This window comes from Vipera ursinii (assembly GCF_947247035.1).
Source record: "Vipera ursinii genome assembly, chromosome: 1".
Classification (NCBI taxonomy): domain Eukaryota; kingdom Metazoa; phylum Chordata; class Lepidosauria; order Squamata; family Viperidae; genus Vipera; species Vipera ursinii.
In genome coordinates, this window is record NC_139512.1 from 338,181,601 (window position 1) to 338,205,649 (window position 24,049).

Consider the following 24,049-nt stretch of genomic DNA (forward strand, 5'->3'; position numbering starts at 1 on the left):
TTTATAGTTGTTAGTATATGATTGTTTATGATTGCTTTTTATATATATACCTTGTATTTAGCTCTGGGAAGTGGGGGGGGAGGGGGGGAGGGGGGAGAGGTAGGGGGGGTAGGAGGGAGGGGGAAGGGAAAAAAAAACTAGCATGCTGGAAAGACAAAGCCTCAACCTCTGCTTCCCCTGCGGTTCCATTGTCTCTGTGTAAATAAAGACGCTGGATGGCTGAGGGAAGGAAAAAAAAACAAAAAAAAATGTGTTGTTGCAATGGATTTTAATCTCAGCTGGCAATGGGCAAGATAAAGGAGAGGAAGCAAAGATAATCTTGCCTGAATTCAAAAGCAGCTTGCATGATTTGATGTATTGCTTTAATAAACGGGGGGGGGGGGGGGGGGGGGGAGAATTCAACTCAAAGGTCCAAGTCCCAGTCCAGCATTGTTGTAGTATGTCTTTCATAAAATCCTAGGAACACACAGGAAGTACCTATGACAATCTCCATGAAAAAAAAACATCTTGGTAACACTGCATAACATAACTATTCCTAATATTTCTTACCTTATCCCTGGCGTTAACTGGGGTGGATGCTCTGATATTAATTTCTGCACCTGTTCGTAGGAAGGTCGTATGAGGCCTAGCCGTGCAGTTAAAGCTGCCTTGAACGTTACTGAACCTCCCATTGCTCTGCGAGTCCTAAATTAAGATGGAGAAAAATTCATTTCAGGCTTTTAAGAAGAGAAGAAAGATCTGCTGAGGAGTTTCAAAAAAATAAATCTGATAAACTAGAATATATTGTGGAAACCCACTGAAATTGTATGCTATGATCTAAGAACATAAGGGCTCCCCATTGTATCAAATCATACTGTTTAGGGCAGTCCATTCCCCATAATAGCTAAATACATGTTTCTGTAATCCATAAACAGGACTACAACACTGACTTTTCCAAGCTGCTGTTCAAAAGCTGGAACCTGCTGTTCACTAATGCTAACTTTATTTATTTATTTATTATTTACTTAGAAGATTTATATGGCCGCCCACTCACTCTTGGAGACCCTGGGCAGCTTACAAAGAATAAAAACCGAATATAAAAGAATAAAAAACAATAACCCTCCACCATGCTCTCCTCTGGTGACAACACACAATCAAATGAACCACTTGATGGGCTCCATGCCACTCGGGGTTCCCCAGACCCGTGGGCAAAGCCACGTTGCCAAGGTCTTACAAAAAGTTATTATTGCTTGTTTCTGGGCCAAATAACAATTTGGATGGATAAATTTCTGTGAATGTTGCCTCAGTCCCAATCACCTATACCTGCCATTTCAGTACATATGACATTTCAGCACAAATGACATTTCTAGAATGATCCTTAAGTAGTTTTTAAAGCAATTAAAAATTCTTATGGTTATGCAACATAATTGTGTGTAAATACCTGGTAAATGCCCTATGCTCTTGTATCACAATTGTTAAATAGTTTCTCAACTACACCCAGTGCAAGCTGGCATGTCTTTTTTATTTTTTAAAAAATGCAAAAAACTTGCACAGCTGGTTTAACTAGAAGTAGCAAGAGGACAGTGAAAAAATACATAAGTACCAGAGGCAATAACAGCTGTGCACCGTGCACCCGTGGTCAGCAACTTCTTTGAACAGACATGACCAGCTGTCTATTGTCAATTCACAGTGTTCTGGCTTGGGCAAGCTGACGATCCAACAGAATCAGCATTTACACTTGGTCCTGGAAATGCCAGATACTGACCACAACATAGCTATTCTGTAAAGATACTTTACAACATAGCTATTCTAAAAGTTTGCCATAGATACATAGCCCTGATTTCTAAACTGTACATTAAAGTTGTGCCAGAGATACTCAAAAATCCATTATCCCAGTTCAAAACATGAACATGCATTATGAAACAACTCATCTTACAGGAAGCTTAATTAAATATTTCATGATTAACTATGTAGTATCACAAAAATACATACTGATGCTGAATGTTATACTCAGGGTATCAGATACAAAGGCCTTGGACTGGTAATAAAATTATTCAAGCATTTTTTTTCATCACAGAACTACCTCAATTGTCTTTTCATCTTTTGCACATACAGACTCTGTAATAATTTTCTCTTATCAATGAATTTCATTATTCAATGAAATGCCAAAGCAAGCAAAAGCACAGGCAAACTTTGGAGTCACTTTGTAAGTCATGTTGAAGAGATGCAAAAGAGAAAGCTTGCTGCATTACTAAAGACTTAAAATACTAGAGAAAAAAGTTAGCAGCATTCTGGTTGTGCCGTGGAGTAGCTTCTAATGAGATAATAGATGAACTCAAAATGAGTATATGTTGTCATATCAATACATTTAAAGCAATGGTTTGATGCAGTCAAAGAGAAGCAATATTCCTTGTTTTATTTTCCTACCTTTAGTCTCTGTGATCTGTTTCAAAGTTGACTACAAAACTGGTTTCTCAGACTTTGGGACAACCATGACCTCAACGACTGAGAATCTCCATAGACAAATCTCCAGGTGTGGTCTTTCTTCTCAGAAGAAACAAGCAAGCCAGGATCATACTTACATTTCTGCCACTGCATCTCCAACCCCACAGAATTTTGCCAGTTCATCAATCCCCTCTTCTCTAATGACTGTGCTGTCCACATCAAAACAAACGGCATCAGCATTGAGGAAGATTTCCTTCATCTCCATGATAGAAGACATCCTTTTGGGAACCTTCCTGTAATGTGAAAGAAAGATGAAGTCATTCTGGAGGTTGCCAGCCTGTACCCTCAGTTGGGCCATCTTAGAAGGAGATCTGTGGCTGAAAGCCCTGTGTTGAGAGGTGACGCTAATGCCGCAGCTCTTTTTTAAGCAGAAGCTGGGAGTGGAGGAGGGTAGAGGAGGCTGCTGATTTGCTGACTTCAGGGGCAGCAGAGAAATGGGCAGACAATCAAGGTTGCCCCCCTTGCTGAGTTAACCATTCCTGGAACTTTCACTGACACGGTCCATCTGAGGTATGGCACACACATTTACTACAGAGAAGGATTTTTCCTCCAGGAGTGGCCATCTATCTTACTCTTTGCACCAAAAATTCCACAAAATGAATTTTGCCTCTTGATTAAAAATAATCACCTTTGATGATAGTTTTAATTAAACTATCTCCTCCATTTATACAGTCTGGCTCCCTCTCAAAAGAGCCATCAATTGGTAGTACTCAGAGTTCTTGACATCAATACAGCAGTACACTAAAAGAATCCATCTTAAATTGGATTGAAAATAATCATTTTTTATATCCCAGGGAATGAAACTTTAGTTAAGGTTTAGCCAAAGAACAAGAAGAAAATTAAAAGAAAGCATTCAAGTGTATAATTATGGGGAAGGGGAAGAATCAGCACGAGGAAAAAAACAAGTTTTTCTTTGACAACTGGAATGGGACATTACTATATATAATGATATTAAATGAGTGGGTCAAGAAGATCCACTCAGTCACAATAATAGGAACTATACAAGATCTTCTTAGAGGATTTTCTGTTTCACACCTGTTACATTTTTGGATCTAATCTGAAAGGCCTGGTCATTAATTGTGTTGAATTGTAGTGAAGAACTCGGGTAGCCAATGGGTGGGAGAAAAATGATACAGGAAAATCTAACCTTTTGCTGTCATTGTCCAAACCTTTGCTGCCCAGGTAGTGTATGCTATGCTTACTTCTTACAAAAAGATAAGTTGTTCAAGGAACTAATCCAGACAGCTTGTTTAATGTGTTTTGCTCCAATATGGAAAGTGGCACAAAGTATAAATCTGCATTGTCCCCTTCGTTAATCTCCCATAGATGTAGTGAGAGTTTCCTAGATGAAGAGAAAGTGAGAGCTTTTCATCAGATAAGGTGATTAAGAAAAAAAAGTAAAGAAAAAAGCATCACTGATTTTGGAATTATCTCTGTTTCATTGCTGAAGAAGGAACAAGCCTCCAAATATACAAAATGGGACCTTTCATATACCTGAGTGAATTACATTGTCTCCTATTTGTGAATAATTGCCCTGTCCCCTTTCTCCTAAACATGAATTATTAATTATTTTTATATGCTTTTTAAGACTACTTTGGCTGAGGCAACCAGATGTCTGATCATTCCTGCTGGCCAGGCCAAAGTGGCAATGGAAAGGAATAATAGAATAACAGAAGTGAAAGAGACCTTGGAGGTCTTTTATTCTCAGTTCAAGCAGGAGACTCCATATCATTCTGGACAAATAGCTGTCTAATCTCTTCTCAAAATCCTCCAGTGATGGAGCAGCCACAACTTCTGGAGGCAACCCATTCCACTGATTAATTGTTCTCACTGTCAGGAAAGTTCTTCTTAATTCTAGGTTGGATTTGTCTTTGGTGAGTTTCCATACATTACTTCTTGTCTCGCCTTCAGATGCTTTGACAATAGATTGCTCGCCTCTTCTTTGTGACAGCCCCTCAAATATTAGAAGGCTGCTATCATGTCATCCCTAGTTCTTCTCTTCGTTAGACATATCCAAGAAGGCTGCATCATCAGGACAAGTCCTCAAAGAACAGTTAAGTGAAACATCTTCCAACCGGTTAGGAGAACATGAGGAAGTGCTGAAACATAGCTTGTACCTAAGAATATTTTAAAGGTTTCCATTGCTTTTTGTTTCATGGTGGCCTAATGATATTTTACAATATAAACATAGACTAGTTTTTATATTAGTAAAGGTGATGGCTAAACATAAAGAATCCTACAAACTTCACTCTGACATTAAGAAGTCACAGACTATGGGTCCCAATATATCCTGGTAAGATGTGACAATTGAAGCTGTTTGCTTTAAGCTTATGGTTTGGATATGGTCAGAATCCGAGAAGAGACAGGGTCTGGGAAAGTGTTGAGAAAGTGGAATTTCACATTTGCTTACTATCAGCCTTGACTTGCTGATGGCTTCCAAATTTTCTGTTTGTTTTAAGCCAGAGAAGGCAGAAGAGAGAGCTTTGACTCTGGGGCGGAGTTGGAACACCATACAACATGACGCATTGTTACACAATGCCATGAAAAAGGCACGTGCTCACAGCTTTGGAGTACATCCAGCTGTTTTTTCCAAGCAATATGAAAGGATAAACATCCAACCAGAACTCAATCTCATGTCACCTGGCCAATTTTGACAGGGACATCATGCAAAGATGCATCAAGCTGCCTGCGTCACCATGTCTCTAAATCATGATGTAATATCTGCTGATCAGGGCTGGATTGCAACAGGGACCTTTGGTGATAAAGGAAAACTTGTGCCTGCCATGCAATGATATTTTATTGGCCTACACTGGCATTTGGGGAGAAGCTTTATAAACATACATCTGACCATTCATGGAAAAAATGAGCCACTTGGGGAAACTAGTTAAATTCTTTTCAGCTGAATTTTTTTAATGAAAATTCTACTAAGAATAAACAAAGGCTAGGTCACTTTTTAAAACCTAAAATAGAAAATTTTAAACTGCTGAAATGTTGAGAGATTACTAGATTTGACATCCTTACTTGACATCTCCAAAATTCATGTAAGTACACAACATCGCACAAAATCTGGCAATTGTTTAACATTTTAATTAATTTTCATTATTACAAATTTCATTTAGAGTTGGTGTTCTGTAGATGCTATCTAAGGACCTGTGAGTATCTTGACATACGAAAGTGAGCAAATAACTGGCATAAACAGGACTTTCCCACTCTTTTTTTCTTTTGCAGAGTTTTTGTGAGGTACTGAATGTTGACCTAAAAAATGAACATGGTTATTTCTCAGACCCATTTTTTCTAACCACAATTATGCAGAAATTTCAAAACAGCTTACTGCTGAAAAGCAGACGTAGGTGGCTTGCTGTGGAAAACCAGTACTGATACCAGTTTTAAGCAGCCAAACAAGATAGCATGTTATGGGCTGCACCAAAGCCTCTTGGGTTTGCTGTATGTCCTCTGGACTATCCAGTGATATCATAAGCCAGAGATGAGAAACTTATTGATGCCTGGTAGCTGGAGGTTTTTTTTTCAGCTCCAATGAGCTGCAATGAGTAATTGAAGTGACATAAACAGCTCTGTACCAATCCATTCCATTTTAATTTAACACAGTCCTGAAAAGGCATGCCTTTGCTCCAATAGTGCTTTTCAGACTTGATAAATAGGCCTCTTGGATGTTAACAGATGTCCAAGTCAAAGTTTCTCCACCAGATGGGTTCACTTTGGATATTAGAGGCTTTCACACCCTCTAGGGAAGGGAACACTTTGGCTGGCTATGAAAGAGGAAGGTATGACAAACAAATATGCCAGAACGCTTAGTCCAACTGCACCTGAAGGTGGGGAAATTTAGTTTCCCAAGAGTACCCAAGAATATGGAAATTTGAAACATGCCAGTGCTGGCTTGTTGTTGTTCCTGTGTGAGCAGTTCATGTGGGAAATTGGGAGCACTTAATGCTATCTCCAGAGGGATAGGATTTGGAGTTAGTTTCTCCGCACTTTATTTGGTTGGGAGGTTGTTAACCTTTTTTATAGGTGTATGAATCCTAGCAGATACATAACTCATCTATTTCCCCGCAGGAAACTGGTAGAAAATTTGAGGGATTTATTTGATGGCTTGAGACTGAAGTTAAGCAGCATAATCCTGATTGGCCTCTACAGTGTCCCCAAAACGGGTTTCCGATGATGCATGCATACCCCTGGTGTAAGCCATAGTTCATATACATTGTCAGGGACAAAATACAATTACACTGAGCAAGCAAGCTGTAGGAAATACAGAGTGTCTTTCCACATCAGTAGAAGGAAAACGTGGGACTACTTTCCTTTTGTATATCAATTCTCTCTTACATGATTGAGCTGATGGCGGCACGCAATGGGGCTTCCAAGCAGGCTCCCCTCCAGGATTGGATTAGGCCTCTTCGTATCATCTCCCAGTCAGGGATAAGATCTTGTACCACAGAGGCTGGGACTTGTAAGAAATCTAAAAGCAAAGTCCTCCTTAAAAGCAAAGTCCTCCTTGCCTATTTAACTTATAAGCAGAGCACATCATGAGAAAGGCAGGGCTAGATGAATCAAAAGTTGGAATTAAGATTACCGGAAGAAACATCAACAACCTAAGATATGCAGATGATACCACTCTAATGGCAGAAAGTGAAGAAGAACTAAAGAGCCTCCTGTTGCGGGTGAAGAAGGAGAGTGCAAAACTTGGGTTGAAACTAAACATTAAGAAAACCAAAATCATGGCATCTGGCCCTCTCAATTCCTGGCAAATAGATGGGGAAGAAATGGAGGTAGTGACAGATTTTATTTTCCTGGGCTCCAAGATCACTGCAGATGGGGACTGTAGCCAAGAAATTAAAAGACGCTTGCTCCTTGGGAGGAAAGCCATGGCAAATCTAGACAGCACACTAAAAAGCAGAGACATCACCCTGTCAACAAAAGTGCGTATACTCAAGGCTATGGTTTTCCCAGTTGCAATGTATGGCAGTGAAAGTTGGACCATAAGAAAGGCTGAGTGCCAAAGAATTGAAGCCTTTGAACTCTGGTGCTGGAGAAGACTCCTGCGAGTCCCTTGGACTGCAAGGCGATCAAACCGGTCAGTCCTAGAGGAGATCAACCCTGACTGCTCTTTAGAAGGCCAGATCCTGAAGCTAAAACTCAAATACTTTGGCCACCTAATGAGAAGGAAGGACTCACTGGAGAAGAGCCTAATGCTGGGAAAGATTGAGGGCAATAGAAGAAGGGGACGACAGAGAATGAGGTGGCTGGATGGAGTCACTGAAGCAGTAGGCGTGAGCTTAGATGGACTCCAGAAGATGGTAGAGGACAGGAAGGCCTGGAGGAACATTGTCCATAGGGTCGCGATGGGTCGGACACGACTTCGCAACTAACAACAACAACCTTATTTTAGAAATGTACACTCCATTGGAAACCAATGCAGATGATGTTGTTTTCAAATGAACTGATTACATAGGAAGAATATATGCAAATACAGCCCTTTGTTCTTGGGCTTTTTGCCTACAGGAGATATGCAAATAGCTCTTACATGTCTTGGACCTAATATCTGGGAAAACCCCTGCTTCTCTCCTTCTGAGATTTTGCCACCATTAAAATCAATTAAATCAGATATGATTAAGGAGAAGAAAAAATAATTGATCTCCAGAGGTTTAAGTTCTCCAAATGTCAATTTATATTGTTTATTATTTTTGAAAACATTTTCAAGATAAATAAGTAAAATGAGTCAAATTCAGCTAAAGTTTCTAATAACAGAATTGTAATCTAATATACAAATTGACCTGGAGTGCCCTCAGGTTCATCTCTGTATCAATGTTTATGGGACTACAATGTAAGACTCATAAAACCAATGCAACAAGTTCAGACTAGTTAAAAAAGGGAAAGAAAATTTTCCATCAATTAGAAACTCTTCTGTCTCATCAAGTTCTGAAAAAGATTTCAGATAAAGCTTTAAAAAGAAACCGGACAGCCATTTGTCTGAAACAGTATAGGGTCTACTTAAGCAGAGGATTAGACTAGATTTCACTAGAAGTCCTCAAAGGTCATGTCCAATACTGTTATTCTGTTCTGTTCTGTTTTATTATAATTGTCCTGCCTCGTTCATAGATGAGATCCAAATGTACTATTCCCATTCATAATTTTCTCAGGGTTTTTGCCATTTGCTCTATCATTTTTCTCATAAATCAGTCAAGCAAACAAACAACAGCAACCGATGAAGAGGGAAAGACAAAAGAGAGCTAAAGGATATTTTTGATTAGTGGTGTTAGGAATCCTTAGATTAGTTCTTAAACTTAAGTAAATGTGCAAGAGGACTGCAGCTATGGGCTTCGACCCTACTTACTCTTGAAGGGATATAAATCCTAGGTAATGTGGATGACACTGCATGCTTTAATGTTTGAGTGCCTTTAGGGTGTATATACATTTTAAATGGTAGATTCTGTCACTCTTCCTTTCATGGCAACCTTCAGGGGTAGCAGAAAAGGGCAATGCTTTTGTTTAAAGCTCTTTCAAGTGGATAGTCTTTAAAAAATTAAGCAATTATATAACATAATACATAGCTTGGAGTTTTGTTACAAAAAATGACTAACAGCTGAGTTCATAAAAAATGAAAAGTTATGGTCTGTTTGATCATTATTCAATAATGTACAGATGGCTTATGTGCAATAAAATAAGTTATATATCTGTTTATAACCACTAATCCCAACCAAATACTACTTCAACCAACTCTAAAACTTACCCAGAATGTATTTATTTATTAGATTGTCATCCTTCCTTTATAAGCAACTCAAGCAGTGAATATATTCATTCGTCTACCTATTTTCCTACAAGAACAATCTCGTGAGGTGGGTTGGACTGAGAGAGAGTGACTGGTCCAAAGTCATCCAGCCAGCTTTCATGCCTAAACCAGGATTAGAACTCACAGCCTCCTGGTTTCTATCCTGGTGCCATTACCATTTTTCAGGAATTCAGCAAATCATAAGTTTTGTTGCTCAATGGAACTGAAAAAAACAAGCAACTTAGAACAACATCCTTGAAAGGTAAACTAGACATCAATCAGGGCTACCCAGGTGATGCTCAATTTATCCTTTTTTTCCTAGCATGGCATTTTACATAAATTTGCAGATATGATTTAAGGAAGCTAAAGCAATGAATCACCATCCGGGGGTGGGTGGGCGAACAGTCCTCTGTTTTCTTATATCTTTTGTTCTTTAAATTTTGAACCTGAAGACATGGGCTGTCTAATTATTAATAACTTTATATAAGTAGCTTTGGACGTCTTTTGGCTCTAGATAAATGAATAAATTATAGCATGGAGGGGATTATTGCCAAAGTAATAAAAACAGGCATGTGATTTAATTAGCATTTTTATCCATTTCTATTGGAAGTCAGCTCTAGGGACAGAAGAACCAACTGTGTTATTGCTGAAGAAGCTATCCAGCAAGCTGGAACTTTGAGGGTGTGATAGATTGCTGTTTTAGCATTGGGCAACAGAGAAAAGGTGGAGTGATTTGGATACTGATTACAGTCTCAGCAGTAGGAAATGGAAAAGTACTTTTGTTTTTTTGCCAAGATGCTATTAGTACAGTAAAATTCAAGGAGAACCAGAATAAAAAATGGCATCGTCACATGTTTAAAGGATTAGTGATAATTTGATTCTGGCACTAGAAGCATAAGGACTGCTTCTAGTTCATTGCTTAGTTCATAAGCAATGAAAATGCCATTCTTAGCAGCAATTTATAACACTTAGATATCATCCCTTTCTCCGGACCCAGCAGAATCTTATCTAATTCCTGCAGATTCAGATAAATACCCCTTCCTTCCTTATCCTTCTTATACCTTGACTGGATCTGCAGGTAGGCCCACCACTCCAATTGAAACCCTTCCCTTCTTGAGTAGGGTCGGATGGGTCAAGGCTTCCAAAGTTGATAACCAACACGGAATTTGCGCATAGTACTTAGCACTTGTCTTATCCCAATTCTGAATCAGTATATCCCTTATGTAGTGGCGAGTAAACTGTTTGCTTGGAGGAGTACCTTCCCGCCAAAGAGCTGCATGCCATCCCTGCAGCAAATCAAATCCTTCCAAACTCAACAATCGATTATTCCTTAAACTTATCCATTCCTTGCCCCAAACTAAGAGGGCAGCCTGATAGTAAAGTTCCCAGTTCGGTAGGCCAAGGCCCCCTCTTTCCTTAATTTCTTGCATCATTTTTCCCCCAATCCTGGGCCGTTTCCCCTGCCATACGAATCTAGAAACTACCCCCTCTAACTCTTTTAAAAATTTCAGCGAAAGTTTAACTGGTGCTGTCCGAAACAGAAAATTCCATTTCGGCAAAACATAAGATTTCAACTGTATCCTACCCCATTTTCCCAGGTCCATTTTTGTTTGTATCAGTAATTTAGAATAATTATCCTCCCTAATACTTGAACATCTTCCTGTCAACCAGATTCCTAAATATTTCACCTTCTTCACGATTTTAAACCCTCTAGTGTCCTCTAACATCTGTTTACTTCTATTTGAAAGATTTTTCGTCAATATATTTGTCTTATCTTTATTTACTTGTAGACCAGCCACGTTTCCAAATTCCTCAATCCTTTTTAGTAATTCCGTGCTGGATTCCAGAGGGTTTTCCAAAACGAAGACCATATCATCTGCAAACGCCTGCAGTTTATAAATTTGGTCTCTTATCTGAAGCCCAGTAATCTCCTCATCTTTCCTTATTATTCTCAATAGGGGTTCTAAGGTTAGGATAAATAAGAGTGGGGAGAGTGGACAACCCTGCCTAGTGCCCTTACAGATATCAAATTTGTCAGTTAAATTCCCATTTATCAACAATCTCGCTTCCTGCTTAGTATAGATTGCTTTAATCATATTACAGAATTTAGCCCCTGACACATCAGGAAATCCCAATTAACCCTATCAAATGCTTTTAGAGCATCGATAAATATTAAAGCTAATTGTTTATCTGGTCGGCTTTCATAATACTCCAGAACATTTAATATAATTCTGAGATTATCTTTTATTTGTCTAGTGGGAAGGAACCCATTCTGGTCTGTATGTATGAATTGGTTTAAGTAAATTTTTAATCTATCTGCAATTATTGTTGCAAATATTTTATAGTCTGAATTAAGAAGGGATATTGGCCTATAATTTTTAATATGCTTCAAAGGGAAATCATCCTTAGGAATCAAACTAATATTTGCCTCCAACCAAGTTTGCGGGACTATAGCCTCATCCAAAATTTCATTAAACAGATCTTTCATATGTTTTCCCAACGCTTCCACTAATACCTTATACAATTCTGCAGGAATTCCATCAGTGCCTGGGGTTTTTTGACATTTCTGTTGTCTGACCGCTTTTTCAATTTCTGCTATTGTTATCTCCTGATCTAAGGCCTCTTTCTCATTAGGAAATAACTTAGGAAGGTCTGACTCTGTCAGGTATTGTTTAATCCTCTCCTCAGGAACCTTTTCTTCCTGATATAATTCTGTAAAAAACTCAATCGCTATCTTTTCTATCCCTTCTTTATCCCCTATCAGTGTCCCCCTCTTATCCTCTAACTGCTCGATTCTTCTACTTTCCTTCTCTTTCCTTATTCTATAGCTAAGCCATCTCCCTGGTTTATTGGCATATTCAAAATAGTTCTGCCTCGCCACCCTAATTTGACGTGCTATTTTCTCTTGGTCCACAAGGTTGAGTTTATGCCTCCAAAAATCCACCTGCTCCTTCCCGTACACTTTCTGTGGGTTTACCTGGAGAGCCTTCTTTGCCTTAGTAAGTTGCTCAACAATTTCCCTCCTCCTTTCCTCCTCCTTTCTACGTTTAACTGCCATCTGTTTTATTATCAAGCCTCTCAAATAAGCTTTAGCCGTATCCCAAACTATTCGCAGGGGCATCCCTTCCGTCCTATTTTCTAAAAAAAACAGACTCATCTCTTGTTTAATTTTTTGTACAAAAACCGTATCCTTCAACCGTATCCTAATAGCCAAGATGCTGTTAGTACAGTAAAATTCAAGGAGAACCAGAATAAAAAATGGCATCGTCACATGTTTAAAGGATTAGTGATAATTTGATTCTGGCACTAGAAGCATAAGGACTGCTTCTAGTTCATTGCTTAGTTCATAAGCAATGAAAATGCCATTCTTCTCTGAAAAGTGGGCTTCAGTTTTGGAACAGCCATCCAGTGAAGTGACCTCACTGTATTCCAGCTATTGCTGGGAATGAAATAAGACAAGGCAGTCTACAGGATGAAAATCTAACAGACACAGAAACGAGGTCAAGAATACAACACATCAAAAAAATTGGAGAATGGAGGCAGCAAGAGAAAAAATACAGCAGCATCACCAGACCTTCGGTTTAGACAGCCAGAGCCAAATAATCCCTACTCAGAAGTAAGTCCCATTAAGTTCAATGGGGCTTTACACTTCATTGGACAATTCAATAATAATACTCAGATGGTGGGATTCTCTTGTAAGATGAATATCTTCTTTAATAAAAAATATATAATGATATTTAATATTATTAAATATTTTAATTTCCTTTTGTTACCAGAGTTTTAATTTGGAGGATTTATTATTTTTATTTGAATGTTTTTAATTTTGTTTGTGCCACTTTGATGTAATGCAATAGGACAGGATAAGAATCTATATGAATAAATTAGGATATATTATGATATTTAATGCATCCCTTTGCTCTAATTTAAATATTCTTGTGTTTTCTTCCCAGCAGTCAAAATGCTAATGGTAAGTTTATGTGAGAAAAGGCTAGGGTTTTCTATATTTAGGTTGTAATGAAAAATACTGCCTATATTAGCAATGTGAACTAATACATACATAAAGAATGTGATAGATGCCTTATAGGATCTGACAAAGATCTATTCAGTCCATATTCTGCTTCCACTGTGACCATCCAGATGCTTCTAAGAAACCTAGAAGCAAAGAAGGAAGGAAATCCCTGTCCTATTGTCCATCCCCAAGACAATATATCTGGAAATAAACAGCTTCTGAAGATGGACATAATGAGTTGCTATAGCTATAGAAGATACTGAAAGATGTTCTGTACTCCCACAATTGCATTTAATCCCATTTGAATGAAAACACACATTATTTGATTGCTTCTATTCATGTTTTCTTAACATAATTAATCTTTTTTCCTCTTGCTCAGTTTCTCATGGTGAAGAGGAATTAGTATAGGCTTTCCACCTTTGGAACTGAAAAAAAAAGCCTGTGGGCAGAGTTGAGCACTAGAAGGCAGTAGAGACTGCTGCACAATCCATCAATGCCTGATGTGAGAATTTGAAGTGGCTTCCTCTTATATCACATGATTCGGCAATCAGAGTCACACACAATTTTGTACAAAGCTGGCCATGGTTTGGTGAACAAACTTTAGTAAAGCTAATAATCATTTAGTGCGATATGCAATCCTGCTAGTGTGCCATCTTTCTTGCTTGGTTCTTGCTTTGAGCTTTGTCTCATTCATTCTTTGCCTAGTTCAGCACACAGTGGGTTGATCCTTACTAACAGTTACTTTCTGGAGACACAATTGGCAAGACCCCAGAAGGTAATTGGGGCATGCCAAGGGGAGACAAAAGCCTCGTTGCTGCATCATCAGGGACATCAAACAACATAGCCTGAGAAAATGTGCAACCTACCACTGATATGCTTGCTCTTTGTCCACCTTGGCTGAAAACAGTCAAGTAGGTGAGTCCAGAATATCTTTTTAGAAAAGAGAGAGTGCTAGCTTTGAGAAAAAATAACTGGGTAGCCTCTCTTAAACAGGCCAGTCCTAGATTTCAAAGATTAAAAAAAATTGTTGACAATGATGAATCATCCTTTTCAAAGCAAGGAACTTGAACTGGCAGTTTCAAAAATCTGTTTTGTTTTTGTTTTGTGCAAAGCAATTCACTCTAATCACCAAGAAGAAAAAGAAAGTAATGAAAATAATTTAAAAAACAGCAACACTAATCTCATTAAGCATATCAATAATGATATTTTTTTAAAGATATGAGCTTCCCTCTTCCACCTTTCTTCCACCTTTACAAAATAGAGACAAAATACGGAAATACAGTATGATTCTATCAGGGACTGGGAACATCATCTGTGGAATCTGTTACCTGGAACAATAAACAGTTCAGTAATGTTAAAAATACTAACCCAGTTTCTTGGCCTGGTGGAAGAAAATCCCAACAACAGCAAGCAGACTCTCTCTATAAAGTTAGTGAATTACAACAGGGGTCCCCAACCCCTGGTCCATGGACCGGTACTGGGCCACGGCATGCCCGCAACCGGCCCACACAAACAAGCAAAGTCCCATCTGTGGGATGCAGGCAGCACACAAAGCCACGCACTCTCTGGCCCATGGAAAAACCTTTCTCTACGCAACTGGGCCCTGGTGCCCAAAAGGTCGGGGGCCTCTGAATTACAAGACCTTTGGCAGATCTCAGTAAACAATATATGTGAATTCTGTGCTCTTCTGTGACTCTTAGACTCTTTGGGGTTTTTTTTCTTTCTCACCCTTGCTGAACCATTCATCAGCTTAGAACACTGGTGTCTATACTGGAAATGCTGCAGAAAGCTAGTAGTTGTGAGAAATTTGCTTGACCCATCCACTGCAAACAGTTTTCCACAAAATCCAGCTGATTTCCATGTACAAAACTGACCGCAGAACTGCAGCTCAGAGAAACTGAAGGCTGTTTACAAAAAGGATTTGAAAAGTTCTGCTTTTCTTGCTTTCTCTTTTTCTTTTTCAAAAGATTTCCTTTCATTAGCACATTGTTTCAATTTCTTTCTGATAACCACACTGAATACTGTGGTTAATGAAGATATGTTTTCTCACCCCACAGAATCCTGCATTGTTTTCCTCTGGCAAAATAAAACATTTCTCCAACATCAGAATATGTGGCATGGGCTTAAATTGCTTTTAAAAATAAAGATTACTACCTTAAAAATAGAAGCTTACAATGCCTTCAAAACAGTGGTCAGATTTATTATATCTATTGGGGTGATTACTGATGGGAGCAAAATGGAATCTCCATACTCGATAGCAAATCTTTCTAAGCACGTAAACAAGATATCAATTTCATAACTTGTGCCTTGGTTTCCTTGAAGAATCTGACTAACTATTGTAAAAAACAAGCTACTGGATTAGATGATCTGCTTTACTTTGAGTGTAATCCAGCAGAGTTCTTCATAATAAGATTTCCCCTGAAACAAGTGTTGATGATTTGGATATAGTTTGTCTTATATTGTTAAAAGCCTTTTACCAGAGGGATAGGAGCCTCAAAATGACACATGTTATGCAGTATGCAGACAGAACAATCTTCTGCTCCAGATTGAGATGCTGATGTTTTCCCTCTTTGGGATTGCATCATTCATTCATTGTACATTACAAAAGGGCCCAGCTCTTCATCCAGCACCACTGCAAAAACAGTATCAACCAGCAGAGGGTTTGGAAGCTAATTCTCTGTGTTAGCTGTCAGTTTGAAGAAGCTGCAAAATCAGAGGGGAAAAAAGAAGAAAAGAAAGGAAATGGAAATACGTTCCCTGAATTTAAACTCCCAGAAACTTACAGTATGGTGGTGTCCTTTGCAATTTTGGACGTCAATGCCAGCTACCTCCTGACTGTGGAGCGGAGAGAAGGATCAGAGAAGTCCTTCAGTCACATAGATGCAAAAGCACCAAATGAACTGGAAGCCAGCCACATTTACTGAACAGCCCTCTTAATTCTGCTGAGCAAGCAGTGGCCCTCCTTTTTAAAAAAAATCCCTGCTTACATGAAAGCAAAGGGCTCAGGTTGTTTACAGAAAGGCTTAGGAAAGAAACGTGTAATTTTGCACTTTGGGGGGGAGGAGTCCCTCAAACCCAGCCCTGCAAGATTCCCGATTGGTCAAAGAGAAGCCGGCAGAGAGAAAGTGGGTGGAGAAGGGGGCGGAAAATTGTCTTGATTTGAACAAGTCACCTTGAACTTGCCAAGTCTGTAGGAGTCAGATTAAGGGATGGGGAGCTGTGCCAGAGGGCCTGGCATGGAAGGCAACCTGAAGAAGGAAAGTGAAGGGTCAAAAAGCTACTGACTGCAGCAAGACAAGGGGAAGAATCTGCCTGAGGGCTGAAAGAGCAACTAATGTGGTGCAGTTTTGAGGCAGGCAGGAAAGTGTAAACTGTTTCTCCAAAAAGGATCCACAGATGTAAAATCGTGGCACACATTTTGTTTGCAGCAGTTCATCTCTTTCAGTCTTTTTTTTTTAGTGATCTCTGTTTGCATACGTAATTTTGCTTGTTATGAAACTCCAGCGCCTTATCCATTCTGGATTGTATTGTGAAGAAAAGTTACTTAGCACGGAGCCTCTGTTATGCCTGCTGGGCTCTCCTGGACTGCTTTTATGAACATGAAAGTGAACATACACTTTCAAACCTCCCCACAGTCCTCTGCAATTCAACAGTTAGTAAATAAACTGTGTTCTGCAGAAGCTTGTCTTTCTTACCCATGAAAATTATTATGGGTAAACTTCTAAGGTGTTCCCAAATAAATCAAAATAAGTTTTAAAATCATAGCTCCCCATTTCAACTTTAGGTAGTAACAGGAGTTATTTTAAGAGACAGTATATTATATTGTCATATAGTATGAAGGCAAAGTTTGGAGCCATGAGCTGAAAGAGACCAAAAATGCTCAGCCCCTTATTTGAAGGCAAGGATATTACCCAACATCCACACCCACATTCTCTATCTATGCATCTTTTGAGCCTTTCCTTTTTTATATAATATCTTTATTAAGTTTCAACATCATGCATTAAAATACAAACTAACATAAAAGGGAAAGGGAAAATAATAAAGTGACAAAAAAGTACATCAAATAAATATAACAAAAGTGAACTTTGATTTGTAAATAACCTTATTTTTTTTTAAAAAAAATACAATATTTCTCTAGTCAAATCTCCTCTCTTGAGCCTTTCCAAATTTTCCAAAGACAATTTTACCACAGGAAAAGTCACACCTCTCAAGCAATTTCTGTATCTGACATTTCAGCAGGGGAGATCGGTTCTTGTTTTATGTTAGCATATGGTGCGAACCTTGTCAATTTAATATTTATGATTCAGTATTTTGTGCAACATCAGAAAATGAGTTAAATTAATAACTAGATTGTGTCTTATAAATTACACAGCCTATATGGGTATTGTTCTACCTGCATTAATTTTTCAAATATATGAGAACATTTAAAAAATCACAACTTTCCTGTGTACCTCAGTCTCTCCCAAAAAGTTGAAACATTCTTGTGTAACACCTTTCAAAATCAAGTAGGTATACTGTTCATTACTCTATCCATTCGATTTGATTATAATAGGTTTTATAGTGGTATTCCTGGAGTGCTTCATGAAAACAGTATTGCATTAGTCCCTCCCTTTTGTAATGTGTTGTGATGTTGTTTGTACTGTAGTGAGCTTGTGATCCAGCCATAGGATGGCCACTGCTCAAGGAGTGTAATTCTGCTTTAATTATTTTGAAGAAAAGAGTAAGAATTTGTGGACATTTGTGGTAAAACATATATCTGAAATTACACTGCATAACTTTAATATATATATGATCTCACTAGAATTTTCCAGACAAAGAAATAAACCCAGTAATGAGATTAATCAATCCTCTGTTGATCACACGATACTAAGTGGTGACTGCAATTATAAGCAATTTTAGTATATTCCTGTGCTGAAATGCTATTTCAAGGCAATAAAATAATATTTAAATTGTACAGCTGGTTTTACTCAATAGGGTGCTCTCACTAAATGGGATGTTTTGGCTTGTTACCAGTGTACTGGCATGAATAGATAAAAGTGTCCAAATGCAGACTTGCCAGAACATAAGCACTTAGAAATTTGGAAGGCAACAGAAATTTGTCACCATGGCAAACATGGAAGGCTGGAAGTGAATGGTGAGAGGTATTTATATGTCATCTTAATCAGTTTTATCTGGAAGAAAGGAGAAGCAATATCACTTTCTTCTCAATTCCAGTGGCTTTGATGTAAATCATTGGTTTCACACACCGTTAAGAGTTGCTGGGACCAGGCGAAGGAGCTCAAAGCAGATTGCCAGTTTCCTTCTGCACTGTACATCCAATTGATCAGTTGGCTAGCAGGAAGAATGGTGTAGGGGCTACACAAGCTTCTCTTAAATGTTTGGTTATATAGACCAGTTGAAAGTTGATAAACCTGATCTGGGCATTATCTATGAATTATCTATGTTTAAGAATTATATTTAATGGATTATCCATACAGTATATGTCAGTGAATCTTGTCAGGACTGTTAAACATACATTACACACTTATACATATATTTTAACAGACCCCATTTAGAAAAATGCATGGTATGGCGATAACTATGGCAAACTAAAGGGCATGTCTGAAAAACTATTTCCATTCCTCAATTCCACAAAAGCAGTTTGAAGCAAACGTGCCAAATTTATTCACTCCTGGAATGCTGAGAATAATGAACCAATCTGCATTTTCCCTCTGGCTGACCAGTAGGAGCTTAACAAAAGTAAGTGGCTTCAAAATCATTAACTGTGAGAGGGACCTTGGAGTCCTAGTGGATGATCACTTAATCATGAGCCAGTAGTATGCGGCAGCAGCCAAAAAAGCTAACACAATCCTTGATTGTATGAACAGAGGCAAAGAATCAAAATCACGTGAAGTATTAGTACCGCTTTATAAAGCCTTAGTAAGGCCACATCTGGAATACTGCATCCAGTTTTGATCACCACATTACAAAAAAGCTGTTGAGACTTTGGAAAAAGTGCAAAGAAGAGCAACTAAGATGATTAAAGGCCTAAAAACGAAAACATATGAAGAATGGTTATAGGATTTGGGTTTGGCTACTCTAGAGAAAAGAAGGACTAGGGGGGACATGACAGCAGTATTCCAGTATTTGAGGGGCTGCCACAAAGAAGAGGGGGTCAACTTATTTTCCAAAGCACCAGAAGGCAAGAAAAGAAACAACAGATGGAAAACAATCAAGGAGAGAAGCATCCTGGAATTACCGAGAAACTTCCTAACAATGAGGACAATTAACTGGTGGAACAGTTTGCTGTCTGAGGTTGTGGCCGCTTCATCAGTAGAGGTTTTTAAGAAGAGATTGGACAGTCACTTGTTTGAAATGGTAGAGGTTTCCTGCTTGAGGAGGGGGTTGGACTAGAAGACCTCCAAGGTCCCTTCCAACTCCATTCTGATAGATAGATAGATTGATTGATTGATTAAGTGAGTGAGTGAGTGAACAAGTATTACAAGCTAACATTAGTTGCTATTCCTAAAGCAACAATAAAAATCCCACAGCCAAAGGCAAATGAAATAAATGGCTATTGTCCCTCCGTACCTTTTTCCAATGTGTGTTGTATGCTTTTGTTTCGATTATTTGAAGTGTTGGTAATAAGATGAAGCTGCCTGATTAACAAATCATAATTCTTCCTGAATTAAAAATTCCATTGAAAGCTGTGGCATTGACATAATGTCACTTAATCAGTTTTGCATCCCAGCATTTTTCGTCAACACTGTTCAGAACTGGAATGGTGACCGATATTGAGAAGATGTAGTAAGTTCTGAACAAAATGCTTACTTTCTTTTGGTGGAACTAAAATTAATTGCACAGGCATTTGTGGGTTGTAAAAATTCATAAGGCTACCAGACATCAACAAGTAGAATATTCTTTATAAGCTCAGACTGCTGAAACTCAGGTGGTAGAAGAGGGAGAAGATGAGAGAGATCTAGGGGTCATGGCAGACCACCACTCAGGTATGAGCCAGCAGTGGTCAGGAGCTGCCAGAAAAGCTTATACAATCTTAGGTTGCACCAAAGAGGGATAATTTCTGGATCACATGAAGTGATAATACTGCTTTACACTGCACTGATGAGACCAGATTTGGAATACTGCATCCAGTTCCAGTCACCAAGATATAAAACAGATTCTAGATAGAGTGCAGAGAAGAGCAACGAAGATAAGAGGTCTAGCCATACGGTGAACTAAATATAGGCAACTAACAAAGAGAAAGACTGGAGTGATATGATAGTATCTTCCAGTACTTGAGGGGTTGTCACAGAGAAGACAGGGTTGACCTATTCTCCAAGCACTTGAGGGCAGGACAAGTACTAATGGGTGGAAGGATCATTAAAGAGAGATCCATCCTAGAACTAAGGAGAAATTTATTGACAATGAGAAGAATTAATCAGTGGAACAGCTTGCCTCCAGAAGTTGTGGGTGCTCCATCACTGGAGGTTTTCAAGAAGAAACTGGACAGCCATTTGTCCAGAATGGTACAGTATAGTGTCTCCTACTTGAGCAGCTGATTGGACTAGGATCTCCAAGGTCTCTTCCAACCCTATTATTCTATATTTTATGTTCTTCTAATAGAAAACAACCTGATCACAAGCTCTGTAGAATTTGACTTTACAAGAAGCAAAATAAAAAACGAATTGTCTCAATTGTCACAGTTATCGTCACTATTAATCAGATCTGCTTTTGAATTTGTAGCAAAGTCTTTCTGTGGAAGGGTCTGAGGAGGAAGTTGCATAGGAACGTTGTCTATATAGGTATGCCTTTGAGTCAGTCTTGAATCCTGGCAACAAGTCTCTACGGTTTTCTTGGCAAGATTTCAGAAGTGGTTTGCCCTTGCTGCTTTCTTCCTAGGGTTGAGAGAGAGCTACTGGCCCAAGGTCATCCACTGGGCTTTTTGCATAAGAGAGAACTGCATACATACTGAAAACTCTTAATTGCTGAAATCACAAGTTCAAAGATTTCACCCTGTTCCAAGATTCTGCTATACCCTGGATTTAGATATATAGGAAGTACACTATTAGATTTCCCAAAGCCCAATATCTTTCTTTTCCTTTGTTGGATTAAAAAAAGAGATCAGTTTAATTAGCACTGCAGGTTTAAGCTGAATGGTGTCTAAAATGTATTCCCAACCAACACCATTCTCTCCATTACACCTCTGAAATTGCTCTCAGCCATAGTGTAGAGGACAGACAATCAGTTTCAGAATCGCTTGAGAACTAACATCTACATTTTCTACAAGCCAGAAAAGGAAGCCAAGTTTTTCAATGAAGTATGAATGCACTGCCCTCTAGTGATTGATTCTATATAGTTCAAGGAATATAAAAGAACCATGTATAAATAAATATGGTAGCCTAGATACAGACAGACTTCAGATTAGGAATTCAAAACCAGAAAAGAATATATTATCTTCTTTTCCAATGGTTTATAAGCATGTTATTGTCCCTGCATCTTGTGAAAAGTTTCATTCTAACACATCCATTCATAAGGATGTTCCAGCTTAGAGTGAAATGCCAACCAACTAACAAATCAATACAATGTGTGAATATACTTTAGACATGCTATTATATGAGGAGATAAGAACAGTCAGGGCTTTTTTTCTCATAGAACGCTCAGAACGGAGTTCTGGCACCTTTTTTGGATGGAACCTTGTAGGTTAGGCAAGGCAGGTTGTATGACGTGTGTGAGTTCCGGCACCCTTTTCTTTTACAAAAAAAGCACTGAGAACAGTGGACAACCTTCAGGCTGTTCTTGCATTTATCTGGCAAACCTTATAAAAAAAACACCCAAAAAGAATACTTCTCCCAAGAATCTGTTAAAAAAAATTGAATGTAAAAATCATAGTATGCAAATGGAAACAATACAAGGTAGTAAATTTTAAAATTTGGAAACTAAGCTAGAATGGAGGCTTCGTTTACCTGTTTCCTTTTTTCTTAAAGCACATCACATTATGAAGAGGGCCCAATGCAAACATCTGTAAAATGGAAAGTATGCGTGATTCTCTCTCAAAAAATTACAATACATATTATTCACAATACATAAGAAATTCTTAAAAGTTTTGTAAACTACGATATATAATACTATGGGGAAAATTAATAGCTGTAATTGCATTAATGTAACACAAAGGTAAAGGTTTCCCCTGTCCAGTTGTGTCTGACTCGGGGGGGGGGGCAGTGCTCATCTCCATTTCTTAGCCGAGGGAGCCAGCATTGTCCAAAGACACTTCTGGTCTTTAGTCATATGGTCAGTCCTAGAGGTTGAGGGCAAGAGAAGAAAGGGATGACAGAGAATGAGGTGGATGGATGGAGTCACTGAAGCAGTAGGCGTGAGCTTAAATGGACTCCAGAAGATGGTAGAGGACAGGAAGGCCTGGAGGAACATTGTCCATGGGGTCGCGATGGGTCGGACACAACTTCACTGCTAACAACAACAAAGCTTATCAAATGCCCTAACACCTCTGTGTCCCAGAGATCAACAAGATAGCCAAAAGATAGTCAAAAGCAAAAATGTCATTAGAAACACCTGCTATGTCCATCAGATATCTGGGGCAAAGGTAAGTCCCTTCTCCCTGGCAGGTCTAGATAGGCCCATGGTTGTCGTGACAGCCATAAAACCCTAAGCTGCCTCTGATTTCAAAGAGGGAAAATTTAAATCACGCAGCATTAGCAGTCTAGGCCACAACACCTCCACCATGAGATTAAGCAGCTTGATCAAGCGATACTGCCATGCAATTGGAAGGATGTTAGGACTGCCATCCCAGCCTGTTCCTTTGGCCCCAGGTCTTGAGCATGTATTTATTAGAACAAAAGAAAATTTTAAAAACCAAAAACTTAATATTAGGACCTTTGACCTCTATTTATTCTGAAGAATATGGCATAATTAATATTACCTAAGTATAAAACAGGGGACACGGTGGCTCAGTGGGTTAGGACACTGAGCTTGCCGGAAGGTCGGCAGTTTGGCGGGTCGAATCCCAAGTGCCACATAACAGAGCGCCTGTTACTCGTCCCAGGTTCTGCCAACCTAGCAGTTCGAAATCACGTAAAAATGCAAGTAGAAAAATAGTAACAGCGTTCCATGCGCCTTTGGTGTCTAGTCATGCCGGCCACATGACCATGGAGACATCCTCGGACAAGTGCTGGCTCTTCGGCTTTGAAATGGAGATGAGCACCGGCCCCTAGAGTCGAAAACAACTAGCACGCATGTGCAGGGGAACCTTTACCTTTTTAAGTATAAAACATTGCAAATAATTCGGTATTAATGGCCAGATTTCAAAATCACAAGAAGAGTGGAATTATTTTAAATATAGGACACTCCTATATTTATTTTTTTGATTTTGTTCAGCACGAGTTCAGGGGAGAATCCCAAAATCTGAATTTAAGGGAGCAATGTAACAGTGTTTTCATGTGTGTGGGTGCATGTGTGCATACATAAACAGTTGTTAAGCAATGCAGATAGCAAAATGTACTTTAAAATTTAACCTAATCAGATGTTATAGTATTGTTTTAATTTTTTATAAATATTCCTGACGTACTTTAAAAATGCAGACCCGCCACCATTTTGCATAGCAACTGTCCCCCAACCGCCACCCTAGCCGTTAGGAAACCCAGTGGACTTACGAGCGACGCAGATATTTGACCAATAGGAATGAGAGGCGGGCTTTCAGAAGACCAATAGCAGCCCAACTGCTTAGGCCTTGATACGGACTATTCTAGAATGAAGGAGGCTGTGACGTCTAGGCCCAGCCCTCG

At 38.9% G+C, this 24,049-nt stretch overlaps 1 protein-coding gene across 4 annotated transcripts in view; it reads right to left on the bottom strand.

Moving 5' to 3' along the window:
• PSPH (phosphoserine phosphatase) overlaps positions 1-24,030 on the bottom strand; it is a 33,656-nt gene extending 9,626 nt beyond the window's left edge. The window contains exons 1-4 of one of the 4 annotated variants that reach the window (XM_083351380.1): positions 23,918-24,030; positions 22,217-22,272; positions 2,562-2,717; positions 550-684 (exon numbers count right to left, since the gene is read on the bottom strand). In XM_083351380.1, coding sequence (XP_083207506.1) covers positions 550-684; positions 2,562-2,717; positions 22,217-22,272 — 347 coding nt within the window. In that variant the 5' untranslated portion in view covers positions 23,918-24,030. Of the gene's footprint in view, positions 1-549; positions 685-2,561; positions 3,203-3,631; positions 3,751-16,057; positions 16,292-22,216; positions 22,273-23,917 lie in introns of those variants that run through there. The other 3 variants (XM_083351381.1, XM_083351382.1, XM_083351379.1) reach the window with 3 other exon arrangements.
• Positions 24,031-24,049: the final 19 nt, after the last annotated feature.